Genomic DNA, 24121 nt, shown 5'->3' on the forward strand with positions numbered 1-24121 from the left:
AACTTGATGGCACCTGAAGGCAACAGGACCGCCAACAAGGACACCTGAAGGCAACGTGTCATTTTTTACAAAGGCTCTTATCGTCCATGCAGAAGCGCTGCTAAGTGAAGATAAACCTCCAGAAATGAGTTCATCCTCCCAGCGTATTCATCAAGGGTTTATTTTGAAAGATAACTTGGTAATCTAAATGTTACGAATGACTTACACATGACTTTTTGTTGGAGAGGTTGCTTGTGGGGACTTAATAATGCTCTTTATGAACATGCATTGAGATAAATTAGCCAACACAATGTAAAAAGTAAACAACAAAGCAGTGGAACATCCTGTTACACGGCTGAGCTACAGTGTTTGAACATGTTTTAATGAACGCCGAGTTTAGTAATTAGCCTCTTAAAATCTCCATTGGTTTAACATTAGGCAGACTGAAAATTCTATGATGCGTGTCACAATCCCGAGCTCTATAGTAAAGATTATTGCAAAATGGCTGTTAAGTGCTGCAATATGGATGTAACACAATATCATTGCATTAAAACAAAGAACAAATATTAGTTAAACTACGCCAAAGTAGAAAGGTATGAATCAATGCAGCCCTTTTTTCATTTTAAAAAGTGTGTGTGTGTGTGTGTGTGTGTGTGTGTGTGTGTGTGTGTGTGTGTGTGTGTGTGTGTGTGTGTGTGTGTGTGTGTGTGTGTGTGTGTGTGTGTGTGTGTGTGTGTGTGTGTGTGTGTGTGTGTGTGTGTGTGTGTGTGTGTGTGTGTGTGTGTGTGTGTGTGTGTGTGTGTGTGTGTGTGTGTGTGTGTGTGTGTGTGTGTGTGTGTGTGTGTGTGTGTGTGTGTGTGTGTGTGTGTGTGTGTGTGTGTGTGTGTGTGTGTGTGTGTGTGTGTGTGTGTGTGTGTGTGTGTGTGTGTGTGTGTGTGTGTGTGTGTGTGTGTGTGTGTGTGTGTGTGTGTGTGTGTGTGTGTGTGTGTGTGTGTGTGTGTGTGTGTGTGTGTGTGTGTGTGTGTGTGTGTGTGTGTGTGTGTGTGAGCATTTTAATTCAAACCGATAGAATAGTCACCCATTACTCACACTGACAACTATTTTAGCACTTGCTGTGTGTTTTTCATTTTATGGCAAAACTCCTCAGTTAATACTGAACACCATCATGTGACAAATAAAGGTTCTCTCATCTTAAGTTCTGTCATATTGATGAGACTTTAAACCATCAAATGCAGAAGACATTTTATCACGTAACCGTACTACTGTATATTTTAAAGACCGGAGCACTTCACTTTCTAGTTTGCAGTATTTTTGGCGAGTACTTTAATTGATTGTCGACTCGCTCTCGCTCTTTTTGTGATAATGTGGTGCAGTCCATGTGCCTGGCCCCTTTTAGACCACATGTACACATCTTGGTCTTATCTCCTATAGCTTCTCCTTCTGCAGTGGCTTGGCAGCACGTCTCTCTAACACTCTGATGTATGGCCCTTGGACCACTTTTGGACCATTAGTGTAATTCTTCCAGCTTCTGCCAAGCACCCAATCAATATTTGTAATTGAGTGGGAGATAATTAGCCAGCTTCTATTACAACACACAAGAAATCTACTCCGTTTATGATCATACCTGGTCTATACGTTGATGGATATGAACTATACTTTCATTATCTAAATATGGCAGTTCTTGAAAAGTATGATTGATTGTCTCGGGGCTTATTAGTTGCACTGCATCTCTGTCGACTTTCAATATATTTAAAGAATCTCAGTCTTGGCAGCTGTGACAGTATAATGTTCAATGCCTGAGTGGTTGTGTTTGATTTAAATCTTCTTTTAAAAGCTTGACTGTGAGTTTTTGCAAATTAGACAACTTGACATAAGGCTTTTGATGAATGTGGTTCAGTAAAACAATGCACTGATCAAGCGTAACATCCTGACCACTGAAGTGAGTAGAATGGATTAACTCCTCATCAAGGTTCCTGTTAGCTAGTGACGTATGTTGCAGAAGTGAATATCTATTTGAGAAGAATTCCATTTCTGTTGGCTGATGGTTACTGGCGGAATAAAAGTGCATCTCAATGTCAAACTGAATGTCACTATGCCCAATTTTAATATTACGAGTATAAACATCGCAGTTAAAGCATTGACACCAAACAACATTGAAACATTTAAAATTACATTTTGCTGTCGGGTCCTGGGCCGGTTGCATGGCTATTTTGGGGATCTCAGACGGATTTTTGGGAACCCCTTGTCTAAAACAATTTTTTTTTTTGACTTGATTGACTTGAAATTACTAAAATTTCACTTGAAATGACCAAAAATTTGACCAAAATTTTCTTCTAAAATTCTCACAATTATTTCCTAGTTTTTTTTTATTATATCGGGGCCTGAATTATCATAATTATCGACTAATCAAACATTGCATTAGGGGTGGGTGATATTGACAAAATATAGCAATCTCTTGAGGTTTCATCAGAACAATAACCAGAAGATAGAACCAGAAGAAAAGTGCTTTTTAATTATTTGCGACTTATGTATTGATAAAATGTGAACTTGCTGTAAAAGTTCAACATTATCACTTTATATCCTTTATTTAAACGATTACAACATTACTTTATTTTATTTTTATTAACAACATACCCAGTATTCAAAGTATGCATATCTTCCAAACAACATTCACAATGTTATAAATACTTTGATTAATTGCTCACTTCTACTTTTTGTGAAAGCAGTCACCCAATCCTAAAAACCATAATGGTTTTAATGATTCACCGTCAATAGTGTGTTTATGTGTCCAAATGGCAGTTTACATTGTGTCGTCCAAAGTTGACAAGTCGTGATATTTTTTTCCAGAGTTCTGTAGTTGTAAACTTGTCTCGGGCTTGCCAGGCGCTTAATTGAATAAAGAGGAGAGGATTCTTGGCCAAAATTTTCAAAGTCACCAAACTCATAAAGTGACTAAATGTAAATAATTCATTAGTTCATTATATTCAGTTATAATTTGCCTTTTTATTTGTCAACTTCCATCGCAGGGACTTTATAGGTTCGATTCTAAACGTATTGAAACGTTTTGTACCGGCTCGGGCACATCTGATGCGTCTCATTATCGATCAGACATGAAGGGCGCTGTCAGTTTGGGACATCACAGCACGACAATGATCTGACTGGTGGGGTTAATCGTTCCCTTCGCTCAGCATCTCAGCCCTGTCGCTTTGAATTATTCATCCTCTGTCGTCATAGCGACTTGAGCAGCGGTCCATTCACCCGTAGTGATGTTAATGCAGGGGCGTGTCCTTGTCCCCCTCGTCGGTTTGTCGTTCCACGTTCGCTTCCCGGCCCCCCGAGTGACTGTTAATGAGCGGGGCGTTTGGCAGGTCAGAGATTTTGGTTAAGGACGGAACGGCTGACGGGCAGGACATCCGCCTATAGTCAGGAGGAGTCAGCATGACCCCAAAGTGCTCCAAGAAACTCTGCTGAATGTCTAATCTACTGCGCTAATATTTTAATGAGCACTTTTTTAAGGGCGCATCACTCGGGCCGCCACTGCTGCTCCGAAATCTGCTTTTAGGGGAACATTAACCACCTGTGAACACACCTGTCAGGTTTCGTCACGCAGTAAAAGCAATTATGGCGCCATTAAAACGTCTTAAGTATTCTGAAATCAAAGTATATTGATGGAGTGTCATTACTGTGGCTTTAGGCAGTGTGTTAGCTAAAATATGGACCCCAGGAAGTTTAGTTGACAGTGTGGTACAGCTATTGCCATGGGATCAATAAACAACTCGCAATTAACAGTTCAATGTCAAACGGAGTGCAACGTTCATTATTTATGCAAGAAATAGTAGAAAAAGCTTCAGTTGTAGTCATCTGGACTCGACGAATGAGGGATTACACCGACATTTATGCAAGAACAACAGTCTAATATGAATAAATCACATTCAGTTTGGTTTGATTTGTTTGGGGAAATGCAAAATGTATGAAAATGTTTATTGCCCACAATAGCCAACATGTTTTTTGCTATACTATAAAAAGATGTGTGTAATCTTATCTTTTTGATATTATCACTATTATATCATTGATTATCTTACCAATAGGCGTGATTGACAGGTAGGTTAGCCAGTGAGAGAAATGCAATGGCCTGCCTGTATGAAAAATGAACGAAAAAACAAACAAAAGCTAAAGTAATGACACAGCAGTCTGAAATCATTGCAGACGTTTGTAAAATCAGCACGTGAAGCACTAAAGTTGATTACTCCGAGGTGAGAAAAGTTTTTGTTCAGAATGCCCAATGAGGTTGTCCGTCCAGAATAAAATATAAATGGTCAAACTCAATGCACTCAGAACATGTTAGTGTTATTAAACCCCACGGAGACAGGATATTTGTTTGCTTTTTCAGAAGACGTGCGCCGCAAAATTGCAGCTGTTAGAAATTTCTAAGTCCTTTTCAAATTGCGCTTTCAATTTATAATGTTGAAGACAGAAGTACTTCAGAGAAAATTGTTATAGCTGCTCTGTGTCTTGGCAAAGGTTCCTTGCCCATGACATTCACATTTTGCCAGGAACTCAAAACATTTTGTACCGTATGGTGCCACTAACACTGATTTTCATTTTAACCTCCAAGTCAAGTTTTAGCTCTCCTTAATATAGTTTATTATCTCTGCCTTATACTTTGAGATAAAAAGCACTACCTGGAGCAATTGGGTCCAATTGAAAATTATGCTGCGGGCCAGTTTTAATATTTAACTTCATGCAAGGAAGCCAGAAATCTACTGGAATATAGAGAGGATATAGTTTTATTGATAGGGTTGGCAATTTTGTGTTGATTACATAATAAATCATAAGAAAATATCCCTATATCTCAAGATTCCAGTGCCAAAAATGGTCATATATATGTGAGTCTTCTGTTCTAAATATAGCCCAGTGCTATTGTTTGGACCAGTCAGTCGTTTGTAATCCTCCACACTGCACGATAATGCACACCAACAAATCTGATTACAAATCCCCAAATAGTTCTTCTGTAATAGCCCCATAAATGACAGAAATGCTATTAGACTGTGGAAGATATCCTGTTTTCAGCTTTATGTCCTCGTGCGTTGAAGAAAACTGCTGTGGGAAAGTCTTAATCTAGTTGAACAGTAGTGCACACAATTCTGCCCCTTAATGGTACGCGCGGGTAGTATCTATAGTTTACTGTCGTCCGGGATTAATGATTTGAAAGGTTCTTCAAACGGGGCCCTGCTTAAAAGACGGCAATCTGTATCCGCACTGATTTGAGCCACATTTACATGAGTCGGAGAAATCTTAGCGGCTCTCGAAGAAAAGCACTGTACGGCTTTGTGAATTTTAAGCGCCGCTCTCCAGAGATTAGCAGCAGGTGGTGTCGATCCCCTTTACAAGAACACTCGAGGCTGCCCAAACACGCTGCCCTCTTTGTGACAGAGGGCACAGTGGACATTGGCAGTGATGGGATCCCAACAGCTTTCCGCCATAGTCCCAACTCCCAATAATCTGCTCATCATGTTTACTTCCGTCTCCTTTTCCCGGCTGAGGCAAAGCCGGTCACGTTTTCCTTCTGCATGGTTCGTAATCGGGTTCTGTTTGATTCAAGCCCGCAAAGCTAATCTATTATATTGAGTGTCGCTTAGCATTTCAGCAACGGTTTTTGCGTTTTAGAAATGACCTTGGAGTTAGGCCTGTCATTTTTTTTTAGTTGCGCTATATTGCTTAAATCCGTTTGTACACACGGCGAGAGAAAAAGATGTACCAGTGCAAATAAAGTGTACACACAATAATCATGAGACCCAAAAAACTAACCATCGTCTGATGGTGACATATCGTCTTGGAGCTTTGTGGACATAGACAAAATTATTTAACACTGGTGAACCCCATAAGATAAGATAAGATATTCCTTTATTGTCCCACATGGTGCCTTGTTAATGACAAATTTACCGATTTGCCTTTTAGTTATCCAATGTTTGTCCGCGATTTGATTAAAAAGTGCGACACGGTTATCACAGAAAACACTTTCCGGTCCCGTGTGGATTGTCACAGACACAGACTTGGTAATTGATTCTAGAGGTAATCTGTAGGACTTTAATTTGGAAGGTCCCCAGACAGGAAGTGAGTGACAGCGGGCCGATCGGGCGCTGGAGGCAGGAATCACCCCGGCGTTAAAGTAAAAGTAAATACACGCAGAGTTAAACGGGAGTGTTGGGCTGAAGGTTGCAGTAAATCTCCTCCCACACATCAGGTTCTCCTCTTTTGAGCTTTTGGCTGATGTCGGCGTGAAATGAGCCTGGCAGAGCGTCACCTCGTCAGCGCGCTCCTCGGCTGCTGATTTACTGATTGAAAGCGGCGTTCTCCTCTTCGCCCTGTCTTTGTGTGTTCACTCTGATAAGCTGCGCGGATCAGGATTTGTTTTTTGGTCAAAGAATAGGAATGCTTTTTTACAAAGAGATTGAAGTGCAGGCTGGTAGATTAAAGCAGCAGGTCTTAGGTTGCTGCAGAAAAGTATTGGTTATTGCTGTGATCATCGGAAAACCCACCGGGCTGTTTGTGCCATTTGAGTAATATTTCGACACAAATGACGGTGACTGTCTATGCTCAGTTTTACTTTAAAGATTGTTGTAAGTCTTTAGCTGCAAATGTTGAGTGACAGCTGTTTCCACTTCAAGTTTAGTTTTCATGGCGCTTGTTGTGGTAATTAAAGCCCTGCCAAGAATAGACCGTTAATGTCATCTTATCAGCACAATCTTGCACATGACAATTATAATTACCACAAAGACAAAATATTCATTGTGTAATTGGGAAATGTATTACCCAGCCTTTAGACTTCGGCATATACATTTCAACTTACAATGAGGCTGTAACTTGTCAATGTTGTAAATGTTCTCATAAATATTGCTCATATTGATGATTTATTGTGTTGATAACCATGAAACCAAACTGTTGATTCGAGGTATGAAAGCCAAAGGACTACAGCCATGCATTGAAATCCAAATCAAAGGAAACAAGAGTGTGGACCATCTAGTCTGACTTTGTAACTGTTGGATCAGAGTCAGATATTGAGCGTTGATCAGAACATATTGATGAAGTGATAATGAGCTGGCTTTTTCTCAAGTAGAAACTTAACATCTCTGCCTTAAATTAATCTCCCAGTGAAACAAATTATTTCTCCACTGACAACTTAAGAGGTTTTCCCAAGACAAGCCCCTTAAATTCAATTTGGAGAGTGTGGCTCTGCTGCACATTTTCACACAGCAGCTTTGTGTTGGCTGTCAGCTGAGATTTTTGTGTGAATATAAATAAGAAGCATCAGGAGTCATGTTGGAGTAACCCTGGTTAGCACCAGCAGATGTTGGAGTAACCCTGGTTAGCACCAGCAGATAGTGGATGAAGAGGCGCTTGTACTTAAACGGCTAATCAAATATTTCACATTTTTGGAAGTACATAATTAAAAATGTCACTGATTTACGTAAACGTCCCTTTACCATTTACTTTTACCATTTTGAGAATTCAATATTTATAGTCACTTAACCTTAAAAAGAACAGTACAAAAATGTATGTATCTGAGTACAATATGTAACACACTTTAAACGTCCATTCAATGGTAGCTGACATTTTATGATACTCATCAACTTTGTTCAATAGAACAATTAGACCAGCCTTTGAATATTTGACCAAGTTACATATTGATGGTTATTGAGTATATATTGAAGTACTAGGTAACTAACCATTATCTTCAAATTATATTGGGCTATAAACTAGTAGAAAATAGACTTGCAAAGTGTTCTTTGTCTTTCCATACATCATCAGTGCACATGGTGACATGCACTGCTTCAAATGGTAGATGGTCACATTTATTAGCACTTTTGTACCATCAAGGCAATCTGAGCTTTACATCAATGAACCACAGACCGCAGGGTGAGGTGGGTGAAGTGTCTTGCCCAAGGACGCAACGGCAATATTCTCCTGAAGCAGCTGCGATCTGTGGGCCAGTGGATCTGACAAGTCTGAATAGGTTGATGGCAGCAAATATCAGACAAGCAGAGCCAAGACTGAAGCCTCTTTAATAATTCACTGACAGATTCAACCAAGCTGTTTTTCAAAAAAGCGTAAAGTTCTCTACAGCTACTTTATCGCATTCCGCTCTGTGGTCTTGTGTAATGTACAGAGCAATGTGTGAACACACAGTTCCCTGTACAGTTTCAATCTGTCAAAGCTTACGTCAACACATTTCTATATGATTTAACAAGAGACTAAGAGGTTTCTGTTTGGATGCTGCTGAATCTTTTATAGCCTGTCTTCCTTGGTTGTTTGTTATGCTTGATTAAACTTTTTCACACATCATGTCCCATTTGACCTGGGAGCTGCTATATTCATTCATTCATTTTATTTATTTATACAGGAAAACCCCAAAGAGAAAAGTTATTTTTCCTAGGTACCCTGTTAAAACGCAACACAAAATAAACGACAAACACAGGATACAAAAACTCAAATAAAACGTACACATTCACACAGACAATATGAGATAAATGTATATAAAACAAGTGCACTGGCACTGCGGGTTGTCCTTGACCAGTGCTTTAAAATCATCAAAAGGCATTAAATGATTGAATTTAAAGTGTTTTTTGTTCCACGATGAGGGAGCAAAGTTGTTGTGACCCTGTTTTCCTGTCTGTGTTGACACGAGGGGTCTGTAAGAAAAAAATGTCCTGAGACCTCAAACAGTGAATACTTGCCTGAGGTGTAACAAATTTAATAAATCGGGCAAAAAGCCAACTAGAGCCTCAAAAACAAACAAAATGCTGTTTTGTTCTCCTCTTGATTCCAATGATTGTCATCCTACTTTAGAATATCGTTCACAGTGGTGAGTTCTGTATCCTCCTTTTTTCAGGATTTTGACAAACATAGACATAAGATAAGATATTCCTTTATTGTCCCACATGGGGAAATTTCATTGGTGCAACGCAGGAAGATACAGAGGTAGATACAGAAGAACAGATCACTTATAGGAAGTCTGAAAAACACTTTCAGTAGAAGATCTCCTATAAATAAAAAACTCCCATAGACAAATAAATACATAAATAGCATTGCATATTCAAGAAAATGATGCAATGTATAGTCAACCATCTTGAAGAAAACACATTTAACATCATACAGTATGTTGTTAACCATCTAATAATAAATAAAGAATTCACTTTCCAAAATGGCCATAGTCCAAAACATTGCTTGACAATCAACATTCCCATTTCATAATGTCTCCAACGCCCGACATTGATTGCGATAGTGAATTTGCTACATCTGCTACCGGCACAACATTTGCAAGATATCTGAGCTTCCAGGCATGGTTTTCAGCCCTACAGAAGCCCCTCTGCTCCCCCTGTGCACAGAAATGCTATGTACTTGGCCAATGGTGAATCCAAGCAGCCTCTTTGGAACCAAATAAGCCAGCAGAAAAAGGTTATCCTCTGTGGACAGGAGTCAGCAGACCACCATCACTTGAAAGGGAAGACGCCGCTATTGAGGATTTTCAGGTCTACATTTTGGCTTGGAGAAGATTTCCAGTTTGTGAATAGAAGTGACCGAGGTTGTCTTTGGGGAAATCCAGAGACTTAGATTAAACAGAGGAGATGGATTTAGCCAAAATCTCTTTAACCTCGCTGGGTTAATGGGCCACTGGTAATTATCCATTTTGGTCTCTACTGGGATTTGACAAGTGTGTCCAAGTCCATGCAACATTTAAAGAGAAATCCACTGTGGGGACTTTTTTTTTCCAACATACAATTCAATAGCCTCAATGGAAAATCTTAAAGATTTAATATGTATCGTTACTAGTGGGAGGGTCTGTCACCAGCTTGTCTCAATGGAAATGTAGAAAGATCGTATGGCATTAAATTTGTCAAATTTTCATTTCTTCAATTACAAATGTCCTAATTGCCTGAAAATGCATTGAAAAACATTCTGGCGTCCACGGATCTGATCTATAACTTGGTCCTGTGGCATCACCTTCTTGTCTCCATGGAGAAAAGTGCAGATTTATATATAGGCACCTTTCAGGGCTCAAGGTTGCCTGAAAATAATGAGATGATAAAAAACAATTAGCGGTCATCAAAACAATTAGTTATTGGAATACTGTCAAGACTGTGCTGCCCGGTGGTCGATTGGTTCAGAATCAGGATCGTAAAAGGTTTATTGCTAATGAACAGAATTCACAAACATAGGAACTTGCTTTGGTTATGGCACTGCACACGTATACCAGGCTCCAAGTGCAGGTGGTCGCAGTGTCGCGAGTTTGAATGTACTGCATGTCCTCCCTTCTCTCTCATCCCCATTTCACACTGCCCTTTCCTGTCTAATAAAGCCTTTCGGCCCAAAAAAACATTTTAAAAAACACTAAAAGACGTACCGTATTTTCCGAACTATAAGTCACACAGGGGTATTAGTCGCACCAGCCAAAAACGCATAATAGAAAAGAAAAAAAACATGCGCAAAACAAATGCAATTTAAAAAAAATAACTGATTAAAGAACATGGTGAATAGAGGTACGTATGCTAACGTAACACCTTTAGCTACATGACGCACAGACAATGAACTGTGGTAAGTGTCTGGTATGTTAACGTAACATATTAACAGTTATTCAGATAACTATAGCATAAAGAACATGCTAACAAGTTTTCCAAAGCATCAGTTTTACCCCAAATCACTAAATCCATTGAATTCTTCTTCCTCTGTGTCACTTCCAAACAACTCCACAAACTCCAGAGGTAGAGGAAGTGCAGATTCTTCTTCTGCGTCCCTTGGAGTCTAGAGCGCGTTTGTCAATGTGAAAATAATCAACATGTGAAATGTGGTTGCAAGTGTGAGAATAAAGAATAATATCACATAAGTTACACCCCGGCCAAACTATAAAAAAGGGTGCGACTTATAGTCCGGAAAGTACGGTAGTTAAAAAACAAACATCCAAAAGTGTACAATAATAAAGAAGTTGGCAGTACTCATTATGCATAATTTTGTAACAATACAATGTTGATGAGCCAACATGCCTAAATACGCAGTAATTTAAAAAGTGGTGATCGGTTTGTGAACATAGCACGTTCAGTGCTTGTAAAATATCCTGAATGTAGTGCATTCAGGATCGCAGCTGTTCACTCTGAGGACAATATTTATAATCTATTGTGCAGCTCGGTGATTTCATGCATTTGGTTTAAAGCTGTCAAACTGTGCTCCCAAAATTGCAATCTGATGTTATTTGGATTTTAGGTGAATCTACATTAGCTCGGTTGAAGCGAAGTCTCAAAGGGCTGAGCTGACTTGAAAAGAATGGAAATCCAGGTGAAATGTGTCATGGCTCTGGAAGGCTGCATATCTGCTGGAGCACAAGGGACATCCAAGCTCTCTGCAGGGGAAGCACTAATTTGGTCCCTTGTTTTGACTGTAAAAAGGACAAAGATCCTGTTCATGTTCAGATGCCTGTAATAACAACACCTGCCTTTTAATGAGCATTGATTGTCATTAGCCAAAGTGGTAAGCCACCAAGTGTTCTCTCTCCAACAGGCCACATGCTGCTTCTTACTGGCACATTCCAGCTTGTTTGTAATAAGGTCTACTTTAATTAACTGTTGTTAATGTTCTGCAATTACCATTTTTACCTAACCTTGCCAGCAAGACAAATTATCAAGATTTTTGTGAGTTCACAAACTCTTCTTGGGCTCCATCTTGCTAGGTTCTCACTGATTTGTTTGCATTCCACTCCACTTGTTTGACGGCCAATCACATGGCATTTCGGGCCCACAGGTGGGACTGGAACCAATCACAGTGCTGCATTGTGGTGTGGACGGAAGTCAAAACAAGCCCAAACCAACATGGCGGCACCAGTGGCCATACTTTAGGACTATAACACGGTTTGCAAATGACAAAACAATTTTGATGACTTTAGTATTACCACATTGAGTAAATGCATCAAAGCATTCATTCTCCAGACTCTTTCTTGTGATGCTGATTGTTTGCGTCGGCTGAACTCTGAACATCTGCTTGGCCCGATGGGTTTCTCGACAGGTGAATTTCTTTTTACTCAGTCGTCTCGGCGCCTGACAGATGGGTGTCTCTCTCTGCTCTGTGACGGCCCTGTGACGCTGCTCTGATGATCAAACCTCCGTGAGCAGGTGTGAAGGGTCTGTGTCCTATTTAAACCGAACACCTGAGACAGAGTAGTGCGGGACACTTAATGTGAGTGGATGTTTGCCCATCCGCTGGCCTTCAGTCAGCTGTTGAAGCAGGAGGACCAGGACACTGATATACAGGCTGTTTGTCTGCACAGACAGTAATCGACCCATAAAAGATCAGCTGTCTGGTTCAAAAGTGCAGTGTGTCTGGCGAAACAACGCCAAGCGTGATCCATAGTTTCAGACACTGATCGCAAACCCTCATTTATATTGTAAAGTGTGAGCGGTGCAGGCCTGGTCATGCGTATAAACGATAGCGCATAGTCTGAGGCAGTGGTTAAATTCAGCCGGGCGAGTTTGAAACAGTCTGTTTCTTCTTATCCTCTCAGTCACGTTCTGCCCTGTTCCAGCCGCACTCTGTTATGAAATATAAAAGCGTGAGAACGGCCCAAAGTAAATTGTAAAAAGACCATGGCATCACTTAAAGGAAACGTATACTCTGGTGTATTTCTCTTTTACTCATTTCTATGATCAAGGCGCAAGTGCTACTCAGTAGAAGATGATAGAGGTTATGTAGGGATACAATAATAAATTATTTAATGGAAACGGAAAATATTCTTCAAATAAATTATGTGAAATAATCCAATTATACATGTTTGAAAATTATAACTACCATGTAATTCTGTATTATAGATTAATTACTGCTGACATGCAATGTTTTCTCTGTACAAAATGTTTAAGACGGCAAGATTAATCACAGTCAAATCGAAATTGCAATTTCAGTGTTCATAGTTTACAAGAAGAACAGCGATCACATAAATAGCCTAATGTCCTCTGCAAACAACAAAATATATCCTCTTGAATGTTACACCTTTTCTGAAGACCATAGTTGGCATGTCAAGCCTCCATTCTAATCCAGCTTGAATCTGAATGAGTTGTGACAGATAACCAGGTTAACAGGTTTGAGCTGTTGAATTGCCGGTCCCGGTGCGGCGGTGGCAGCTCATTTCCCCCTTTTTCAGGTTATTTCAGGTTACAAATTGAAGAGTTTCCTCTCACTTTGATCTGTTGGCTGCCTTCAGGCTCCTGCTCTGCTCAGTCCTTCTCATTCAGCCCTGATGTCATAAATCAGCTGATCTGCTTGTTCATGTGTAGCCGCAGGAAGCCACGGAAAGCCTGTATTGGTCATCATCATCATCACTTTGTTTCTTACCCCAGTCTTTCCAGATGAGGTATTTACATTGTTCTTTGTAGCTTTGTAAACCACTTAGTCACGCCACCCATCATTTCTAATTCCAGGTCCAGTGACGAACGCAGTGATCACGCTGGCGCCTGCAAACATGTTCCTGCCCGACAGTCGTCCCGCTCTCCCTCTGCCGCGCTTCAGCCGACACGTGCACGGCAGCGAGGGCGACGCCAGTGAGTCCGGCGAGCTCTGCGTGCGCCTGGGTCTCTACACACAGGTACGAGCCGCACTGAACTCGAGGATTAAAGGGGTCAAAAGGTTTCCCAAAGCCCAATGCAGGAGACGGGCCTCCGAGAGTCTGTAGTGAGCATTTAGCATAAACATTCTATTCAAATATAGACATTTCAATAAAACCACAAGCAAGTATTATTGGGGACTTGCTTCAGTTCAGTCGTATCAAAAACAATAATCTAAAAGAAATTGATTGACACTGACGGTTCAACACATGTTTTGATCTGGTTGATTAGAGGTTACCACTTTTAAATAAAATATTGGGGGGATGTGTGACAGCAGCTTGATTACCTAATAATGAAGTCAATTATCTGGACACATGGGAACTATTATATCAATTTCTACTCGACCCACAATTAATTTAAATCAATTAATATATAAATTAATATATATGTTTGTATATCAACATTAAGATAGTAATGTGAATGTGTTGAAGAGATGAAAAGTTTGAATATGGAAAAACATCCTACAAAAAGTAAAAATTAAAACAAGTTATGTTGTAAATGTAAACTAAAGGGCAGACGTATGCTGAAAGAGATAGAATCAAATACAGCTTGACTTACTTTGTTTTAACAGGTATAAGTTGATATTTCTGCCCTTTTGTGATTAATTTCATAGACATTTCATATGTTTAAACACATTTTAGTTGGATTGACATAATATTGTCTGAATATCGTTATCAGAATGATCCAAAACAAGAGACATAGAGATTTTCTTTTTTTGTCAACATCGCACACCTTTATCCTTATGGTGTAATTTTTTGTGGGTCGTTGTGAATATGATGGCAAACTTTGTTATTGTATTATTGTGCATTCTTTCTCTGTGTAATGTAATTCCAGGTTGTATTAGGTGCTTTGTCTTGTGCGGAGCTGGGGCGGAGCATAGTGAGTCTGTACAGTAAAGATTTTAAAAAGCTGATTGTAACATATTTTTGCATATTTTTTAGGAAGAAGATGAGACCTACCTACAAAAGGCAGCTAAACTCAATTCTTTAATGAATGCCGTCACAGACAAGGTTGGTCCTCATACTCTGGCTTCATTTCTCACGGTCAAAGATTCCCTGTCATTTAGCAGCTCGTCGTTTCTTGTGTTCCAGTCGGTGTTTGGCGACGGCGAGAACACAAAGGTGCGAGTGGCCGAGCTGGAGGAAGAGGTGCAGACGCTGAAGAAAGTGAATAAAGATCTGTATGACTTTTCCACACAGCTGCTGACCAAACCTACATAAATGTACACAATTCATACAATAAACACACAGAGGTGGGCAGTAAATCAAATTATCAATGATATTCTGTTTGTTTTTGAAGTTATGCCAAATTTGAATATTGGTGATGTTGTTTCTTATGAAAACGATATCAAAATGTTCAAAAAAAGAACAGATAAAATTAAAAAAAAATGTGTAATCGTTCAAACAAGGGTATAAGGTCACTTTTCTGCACTTTTGCGGGTCATTGTACAGTCTTTTTAGCATTTTAAACATCAACTCATACATTTATTGGCATTTTTTTTGCATATTTCTGTAAGATTGATCAAATATCTAAACTTAAATAAATTAAGATATACATTTTTGTCAGTATTGCCCACGCTACACACATGTAACTACTTTTATGAACCGTTTAATTTAACCACAAAACACAACTTTGACAAAAATCTCTCCTCTGTAATTTTTGTTACAAGATCTTTTGATATGAAATAAAATGACCTCATTTTCATCTGGTGTCAATTTGATTTTCATTCTGGAGAAAGTTTAGGAGTTGGCGGGATGAAGGTAATAATTCTAAAAGTGATTTATAATTTGCTCTCCAGGACAAAATGCGAAAGACTATTGCAATGACAAATAACAGTAAAACTATACAGAGTGAGGATTGTTTTAACTTTGGACTTGGAGGGACCATTATTTTTTGGGAAAGTGATTATACAGCACATTTCCTCACAGGCTTTTATTTAAAGAAAACTTGATCCTAAAGCTGAGTGTGTGATCTCAATTAACCTCAACAGATTTAACTGTCAAAGCTGCAGAAAGACCCTCAATTTAAACCCAGTACTTTTTGGTAAAACTAAATGCTTACGTTTGATTCAGCAAAAGTTTTGATGGAAACCTCATTCTTCCATAGAGTGCATTCTGGGTCATAATACAGAATTGCATTTCCTTTTCAACGTGACCCTTTTGTAAAAGGAATTGCACTTAACATTTGAATTCTTGAATTCTTGAATATTATTTTTTATATTTTTATGATGGACTGTGTTTATTTGTATACTAGTTTACTTTACTCAATACCACAAAACCACAATAACATGTTTCGTTTACATTTTTGTTTTAACAATATCCTCATCATTACAGCAAAGAAATCTGTTCAATCACACACAAAAGCTGAAGTATAGTAGTAGTTAGAAATATTTTTGGTTAAAGTTGCATCACATAACACCGACATGCTAATGGGATATTATACCGATACTGTTGGTTAATATGCACGTTTCATATAACAAATTATTATTGACTTGTATTCAACAAGGAAAGTCGCACTGAGATTCAGAATCTCTTTTTCCCGAAGTCCAGGCCCAAGAGGGGAGGAGCCTATTGTACATGTTTTTAGTGATCATGGAAACTGGTGCAAATCTGCGCAGACACAGGAAGAACATGCAAACTCCACACAAAGGCACCACGGCCCGGGAATCGAACCCTGGACCATCTTGCTGTGAGTTGAGAGCACTAACCGTAACCGCTGGGCAACATGATAAATAATGGTTCATGTTCATACTGTACTAATTGCTTTCTAATATTGTGGAGCAGAGCAGATGGTATATTAATAAAAATCAAGAGAAATGTAATCCACAAAAGAAATGGTTGAAACTCATAAAGATTAAACATGGGATTAATCTCACATCAAACTAAATATCAACATCATAACTGTCCCTGCTGTGTGTGTTTAAACACAGAGACGTGACATGATGAGCTGTCGTCTGTTTAGTCATCCAAAATATACAGTTTTAGATTCAAATTGCACTGTAAACTTAAAGAGCAACGTTCATCAGGCCTTTACTGACGTTACGGAAACACATAGAGCGCAGTCTATGGGAGTATTGTTGATCGGTTATATTGATCCGCAGTGATCAATTACATTCCAACCTCCAATTACAGGTTAACCCAAGAAGCAAAACCCCAAGGAAAACTGCAAATGGAAAAACAATCATTTGTACAGAAATGAAATGAAGTCTGAATTGTCAATACCACCGGAGGGATTTGTGTAAGTAACAAATTAAGATGTCTAAACTGTGCTTCAATCTCTGTGACAGTTATCATTTCATTAAAGTGAATAAAGCATGCTGTATCTCGGCTTTCTCTTGGGGAAAGAAACATTTATCAATCTTCTTGTCAACTTCTTTTGTGTTGAAAAAAGAAAAGAACACATCCAACTAAAAGCATTTTATTCAATATTTGACAGGGGGAAACAACTATATTCACAGCTCTAAAGGGAGATCTACATGTGATTAGTTTTATAAATATGGTTGTGACAATGCTTGAAATTTTAGGGGAAATAAAAAACTGATTGAAGAAGTTATAAGTAACTTGATTGACCTTATTATGAAAAGCAAATGGGTAATTAAGACAAAATAATATAGGGAGTGAGTAAAACGGCTGTATGAGATCACTTTAAGACAAACTATGCTTTTGACCGCTAAATAGTTATAATCCATGACACCTATGGATATTTATTTCATATTTTGGACATTTTTAAGTAAAGAACTTAATAAAAGAATAAAAGTCTGGTGAACACTGTGATTTTCTTTATTACAAGTGAATAAAGATGACTCAAACCACTCTAAAGACAGCTTTTAGAGGGTAAATGAGAAGGGGAAACCATAACATGGCTAAAAGCTCTTAAAAGTTGATTTAGCATTATACGTCCACATGAAAAATGGCTGTTGGAAATGAAAAATGCACTACTTGCCTCCTCGCTCTTTTTTTTTTTTTTCCTTCTCTCGCATTCGCTCCTCCGCAGCTGCTCCAGGGCTTCCTCCGTGGCCCAGATGAGCAGCAGATAAAGTCCATCCGGCGGGACACTGCTCTGCCCTCTGGAGCCGCTCTCTGGGGCTGTTCACATCTGGACCTCCCCAGTCTGAGCTCAGAGGTGCGCTTATCACCAGTGCTTCTCCCGGAGCAGAGGAGCGATTAGGAGCTCCTCCCAGACCAACATGCTTCAGAAAAAACACCCACATTAAAGCTGGTTTGCTTCAATACACGGCTACTTATGAATAATGGTTTCTCCTTGGTGAGACGTCTGCAGCTTCGCTTATTGTTTTAGCGCCTCGTCCCAGGTCACACATTAGCAACACAAACTCGAGCGACATCACAAATCTCCAACACTGATTATCAACTGTTGTAGTTAGTTAGTTTTTTTTTTTTTTTTTTTTTTTTGGCAGAGCTGGATTTTGTTGCCATTTACAGTTTGGAAGTTATTAGAAAATTGACATTCGTGAGTAAGTGCCGAGTCTGGTCATAGTTCCCGGAGCGCTATCAATCACATTCAGCCCATAAACAAGGCAACGGAGCAAATTATAACCACAGCAGACAAAAGGGGTAACCACATCAACCCAAAGTCGCAAAATAAACTAGAAGTATGTTAATTTTGAGGAGATTTAGGGGGAATTCACACTTGTACTTGTTTGGTCCCGTTTGAACCCACTCTAAAACAGAACTATGACCAGGCTTGACGTCTGTTTACAAATTAGTAATGTCAAATCTCAATTATCCGTCACAGATTTGGGCCAGATCGTCTCCAACAGCACAACTGGCATCACTATAGGATGTAAAGAAATGACTTGTTTTCATCCACAAATCAAATTTAAATTTCATGGTCTCCTGGTGCCGGAGGAAAAGCTCATTCCTACAAACATCGGCCCGTAAACCTGCCTCATAATTGAGTTTATTCCAATGCCCGAGCTATAAAATTCAACTATCAAAATATTTACTCAACAAACTGCCTCAACTGAAAACTGGTCATGCAAATCTAAAAAGAAATACTCAAAAGTAAAATTTACGAGACGTGCAAATATGCATTATTTTGACAATTTTGTGGAAAAATAAGGTTAAGGACCCATCTCCAGATCTTGAGTTAGGTTTAATCAGGATATTAGCAGGAGGTTTGACCAATGGTGCATGTGGTCACTCGCCCCAACACTGGAGCGTGTGTGTTAAAAGCAGGTGAAGTTACGAATACTGTATTGCAGATAAGTAAATAATAGTTTTTAATGACATTTACAACAGCTTCCCAACGGCCTTATAGACTTTCTTTAGGAAGAGGGCTTTTTTGCACAGTGTGACTCGGCTCTAAATCCACCCGGCTCCTTTGGCCTGCTGGACCATTGTGTTATCGGATGAACAGGTCTGGCTTTGTACTCTCTACTCGACGCTCGGCTATCAGTCTGAAGTTCCTTATCCAGCACGGCACAGGCCTTTATCACAAAGTCAAGGCTCAACCCAATAAAAGTCCACTTTAACGAGAACAAATCCATTGCTTTACTACATGTCATTTAAGGTTGTATTGAGAGGGCATCAGACGGTATCACACATCATTTTATCATTGCCAATAAAGTTTATTTATTAATTAAATTCAAATCAAAATGAATATGTGAGAAATATTATGATTATTTCTCGAAATTTTGAGCATTTCTTGGCATGTTTAGAGGGAATTTGATTAGATTAATCCCTGTTTAAAAGAAGATTTTGTATGCAAGCCAATTAGTTTGCAGTGCTGGAATAAATATGCACTTGCCAGAAGCACAAACAGTGACTTATAAGAGACTCAGATATGAATAGGTTTATGAATATGTGCCAGTACCACAACACTGACTGTTCGGAAGGCTGGCTGAGAGAATGATAAAGGAGGATGTGTCTACCACTGGAGGAGATGGTTTGACCCTCTTGGCTTCCCGTAGAACAAGACCTTAACCAGCTCAGTGACTTTGACATTACACAACCTGGAAAAACCACCTACAACTTGACAATTTCACCTCTCAACAATAACAGCGGTCAAGGTCAGAGTGGACAGAGCATGGACTTGTTGTTGCTATGCTGTGAGCCTGACGACGCTCAATAGCCCAAAGGTAAAACCCAAGTGACCTTTGGGCTTTATTTTGTCTGTCATTGTTTAATCATAAGCATTACATATTTAGGTTATGACTGATTTACTTATATCTAAACCTAAAGGCCAAATAAAATGCATATATTTTAGGATTGCTGCCAAAGGCTTGTTTGTTGTTGATCAGCGTTTGTGTTTGTCGAGCTCTAGAGTCCAATTATTTTGAGATTATTTAAGATGTAAACAAATAGAAATCCTTACAATTGTAACCATGGTATCTCACTCACCTTCAGAACTATGTATCTGGGCCTCAAAACAATAAATGTATACCTTTGGTACATATTCTGGCAGCAGGGAAAGAGACTATAACAAAAAAAATAGATGAAACAAACTGAAGCAACAATCAAGGCCTGGACCGACAATAATGGATTTTTGTAAGAAAAATGTAATAAAATAAAACTTTTGGACTTAATTTGATAATGGGCGTTCGACAGGCTTTGGACTGAGTGGAACTTTTATGTTAGAAATGTCTTGTATGTTGTTTATTTGTTTGTTCAGTCTCTGTGTCAAGTTCATGAAGTTCAAAAAGTAACCGTATGCAACTTTCTTTTACATTTTTATTATATGTTGTGTATCAGAATCAGTTAAGTAAACTAAAATAAAGGTTCATAAAAATAATGATAATGATGAGCATTGCAGGGATGAGAGCATTTTTCCCGTATCAAAAGTGTTTAAAAAAGAAGCAAAAACATGGCATCGACATAAAACATCTAGAATGACGTAGCACCAGCCAATGAGTTCATCTCTTCTGTAACAATTTCAGATGTTCGTCCAACAACCAACTCGTGAAGTCGCTTTAAAAATGCATGACTTTTCCAGCGTTTGCACAGTTTGACATGGACACGAGTGGATTCCCATAATGCAAAGTGGCAGCTGTCATTTAGAGCAGAGCTAGTTGGAACTAACACTTTAAAAAGACAGTTCTCTCTCCCCGCGTAAACATTTGGACATTTCCCCTGCTATTTTCTTGTGTCTTTAGCTTGACTTTCACATCATCAGCGTCACAAAATTCCTCCCAGGAGAATCTCCCTTTTTTTTTAAGGAATTGCGTTGCATAAACTGGTGCGTGCCTACAGCCGCGAGTACCTCTGGAAGAATGTCTTTATGTCAGAGAGCGTGGCATGCTGGGTAATGAGGCTGGTGAGGAGGAGGAGGAGGATGAGGAAGACTCGACCTGGCAGCAGCTGTCATGAATACTGGTGTGAAAGCAAGAATCAAAGCCAATCCAGGGAAGGAAAAGGGAAAGAATATTCAGTGAGGGTAGTTTCGCCTCACCCACAGACTCGACGTGTTTGTGTCTCATGACTTTCTCAATTGTAGTTAGACGCATTGGAGGATGTTCAAACATTTACTTTAACCTGTACCCAAGAAAATGTTATGAATCTTCCAAACTACTGTCAGCAAGGCAAAAATTAATTTCAGGTTTCAAAAAATGGTTAGATGAACTTGGATCGAACTTGGAATTTGAATGTAGTTTTCCTTCGAGAATATTTTCTAAAGTTTGAGGAGGGAATGTAAATTTCTTTAGTATAAAAACATCAGCAAAGTCAGTTATTTCTATGTATGTGCACAATAAAAGGGGGAATATTATCTAAATTAATCTTTTATGAGCTTTTAACCATGGTATAAAGGTTTCCCCTCATTTGCTTACTCAACGTTGTATTTCAATTAATTCATGCATGTTTTATTAATCCTGTATTGTCCAGAAAATGTATTCATCTATTTTCACTTTCTCCCTAGTCACTAGTTTCAATTATGTTTTTTTTTTTTTTTAGATCTATATTGCAATTTAAAACAAAACAAACAAAATGTAAAATAATAATATTTTATTTTACATTTTGTTACATGTTTAACACAGAAAACATAACGTCTTCTTTAAATTTACAAAGAAAATGAGCATGACTTTGAACTGAATCCTTGGCATCCGTCTCACACCAAAATATTTGTAATTGATGTGATGATCACAGTATTTCTTAGTTGCAGTTTGGAGTAGTGGAGGAGGGTTCACAATAGCAAAAACTTCCCAGGAATTCAATACAAAGCATGGCTAACCACTCTTCAAATACCATGCCCTAACTTTTTCTTCATTATTGAATTCTATTTTCCCAAGTATAAGGTGCATTTCTCCGTTTCCAGCACACCACTGCTTTCCATTTACTTTCAAGTCAAAAGGCTTCACTGACAGCGCAGAACAACACCTTCTGTCTTCCATCAGCAATAAAACTCAAACAGTATTCGGCAAAAACCCAGAAACTTTGCAAGTGCAAGGAAGGGAGAACATTTCAGAAATTATATGTAATAGTTAATTTTCTAATTCATCACAGATCCATGAAGAAATACCTAATAAACTGACAACCGTATTGGCAAAATAATGTATGCAATTAGTTCCGTTTACAGTGATGCCAGTAACGTCAATGTGGATCTGTCAGAACATTTTCCTCTTCTCTCTGTTATTAGCGCTGTCATTAGTCTGGAGCTGCTCTATTCATTGATGGCTGTGTTTTTTCTACAGAGTTGGAAAGTTATAAAGGGAAATTTGATTATTTAAAGATGCCCGGTGTATTTTTCTTGACCACCTGCTTTTCTCCATGAAGTACATTTATATGTGCTCAAATATCCAGGTTTTCCAAGTATTCTGTTTTTTATCTGTGTCCATGTAAACACTGTAAACTGATCTCAGTATCATGGTTATGCGAAACCAGAATACTGTGGGCTGTAAACGCAGTATATTCTGATTACTGAACATGTGTGGGAGCAGGAGCAGCTAATTACACAAAATATAATATAAAGCAATTTAACCCTGTTAATTTTATTGACTCTCCTTACAATCAATATATCTTAACATTTTTCCTGAAAAGTCAGAGTCCAGATGACTACAACTGAATCTTTTTCTACTATGGAACACTCCTGGACAAATGAGGGATTACACCGACATCTTAAAATAACATTGCTTTTAAAACTGGCAAATGATGCATCGACTTTTTACCGTGACCGTATTTCAACTCTAGCTCTTAAGGACGGATCCTTTCCCTGGTTTGTTTTGTTCCACTGAGAACCCACAAGACTTGGCATTACACTGTCCCCTGTGTGGAATTTAGACGGCGTGTTGGCATTTCAAGCTCTTGGAAGGTGATATAACAGATTTGCCATAGTCCTGTGTTCAGTAAGGATTAGCACCAGACGGTGAAAATGAACCAATCGGTAGACTGTGACGCAATTTATTACTCCCAACAATTTCCCCTAAGTTTGGTAATAACTCATTATATTCTGCATAATCACTCCCACTCTGTAATGAGCGATCTTAAGGTAGGTCTATAAATCTGAAATGACAGGCGATCCATAGCATCAGGCAGGTTTTAATCAAGTTCTCATCAGGGGTGGCGATTTATTGTATGTATGACAAAGTGTATGTTTTAAAAGCCTATAATGTTCAGCTGGACAATCAAAAATGTCCAGTTTTTTGAATGGAAACAGTCTTTTTTGTTACATGTCCTTGCCTGTCATCTGCCACGCCTCTTTATGCAATCATTATATGGATTTGGATGAAATCTGTGTGTTTGTCTGTTCCTTACTTCACAGAGCACCACAGCAAAACTATCTAAACTTTCCATCAACAATGTGTTAAATGACTTAAATATTTGTCATATGTTTTACATCACTTAGACCTTATAGAGCAGATATGTAATGCTTTAACCAGGAAAGTCCCATAGAGTTTTAGTATCTTTTTTTTCATGTTTTTAGTGGTGGGGGAAACCTGGAGGAAACCTGCTCAGACATGGGGATATGTAAACTCCTCACAGAAAGGTCCCACAGCACTCGGGAACTGAACTCAGGACATTCTTGCTGTGAGGTGAGTGCTAGTAATTACCTTATAAATGCATGAACACATAACCAGTGCTTGTCAATGTATTAAAGTGCATATGACTTAGACTACGTTTCACGAAAATAAGATTTTAAAGAATGTTTGGGAAAGTTGTTAGGTATTATATATATTTCCAGGTTGGACATGAACTATTACCTAACAACCATAATGTTAAATATAGCCGCAAGCGGCAATGATCGGCCCTCGCCACGCCGCCGCCACACCGCCGCCACGCCGCAAGAGGAGGGGGCGCTAACGCGCCCCAATTGTCCTTTTATTACGCTAAACATAACTAAACATTTAACCTCCATATAAAATCTGTAGGGGGCGCTGTGGCGCCAAATGAATTTATTTCACTTCAAGTAGGTTTAGGGCAAAGAGTTTAACAACTGATTCTAATTTGACGCAATTCGGACTTTATCTGCGCAAACGGCAGAAATTTTAAATATGGGAGATTTCTGAAATTCTAGCTACAGTTTGCGGCTTCGCCGCACAGAGACCGTGAGAG

At 38.9% G+C, this 24121-nt stretch overlaps 1 protein-coding gene across 1 annotated transcript in view; it reads left to right on the plus strand.

Annotated features, from left to right (window-relative positions):
• wdr18 (WD repeat domain 18) overlaps positions 1 to 15249 on the plus strand; it is a 39147-nt gene extending 23898 nt beyond the window's left edge. Inside the window, exons 8-10 of the mRNA XM_072438815.1 lie at positions 13437 to 13600; positions 14561 to 14629; positions 14711 to 15249. Of these exons, the coding sequence (XP_072294916.1) occupies positions 13437 to 13600; positions 14561 to 14629; positions 14711 to 14839 (362 nt within the window). The 3' untranslated portion in view covers positions 14840 to 15249. The remainder of the gene's footprint in view (positions 1 to 13436; positions 13601 to 14560; positions 14630 to 14710) is intronic.
• The last annotated feature ends 8872 nt before the right edge of the window (positions 15250 to 24121 follow it).

Source organism: Eucyclogobius newberryi, unplaced genomic scaffold, assembly GCF_026437365.1.
Source record: "Eucyclogobius newberryi isolate DKJ021-1_F unplaced genomic scaffold, fEucNew1.0.hap1 SCAF_9, whole genome shotgun sequence".
Classification (NCBI taxonomy): domain Eukaryota; kingdom Metazoa; phylum Chordata; class Actinopteri; order Gobiiformes; family Gobiidae; genus Eucyclogobius; species Eucyclogobius newberryi.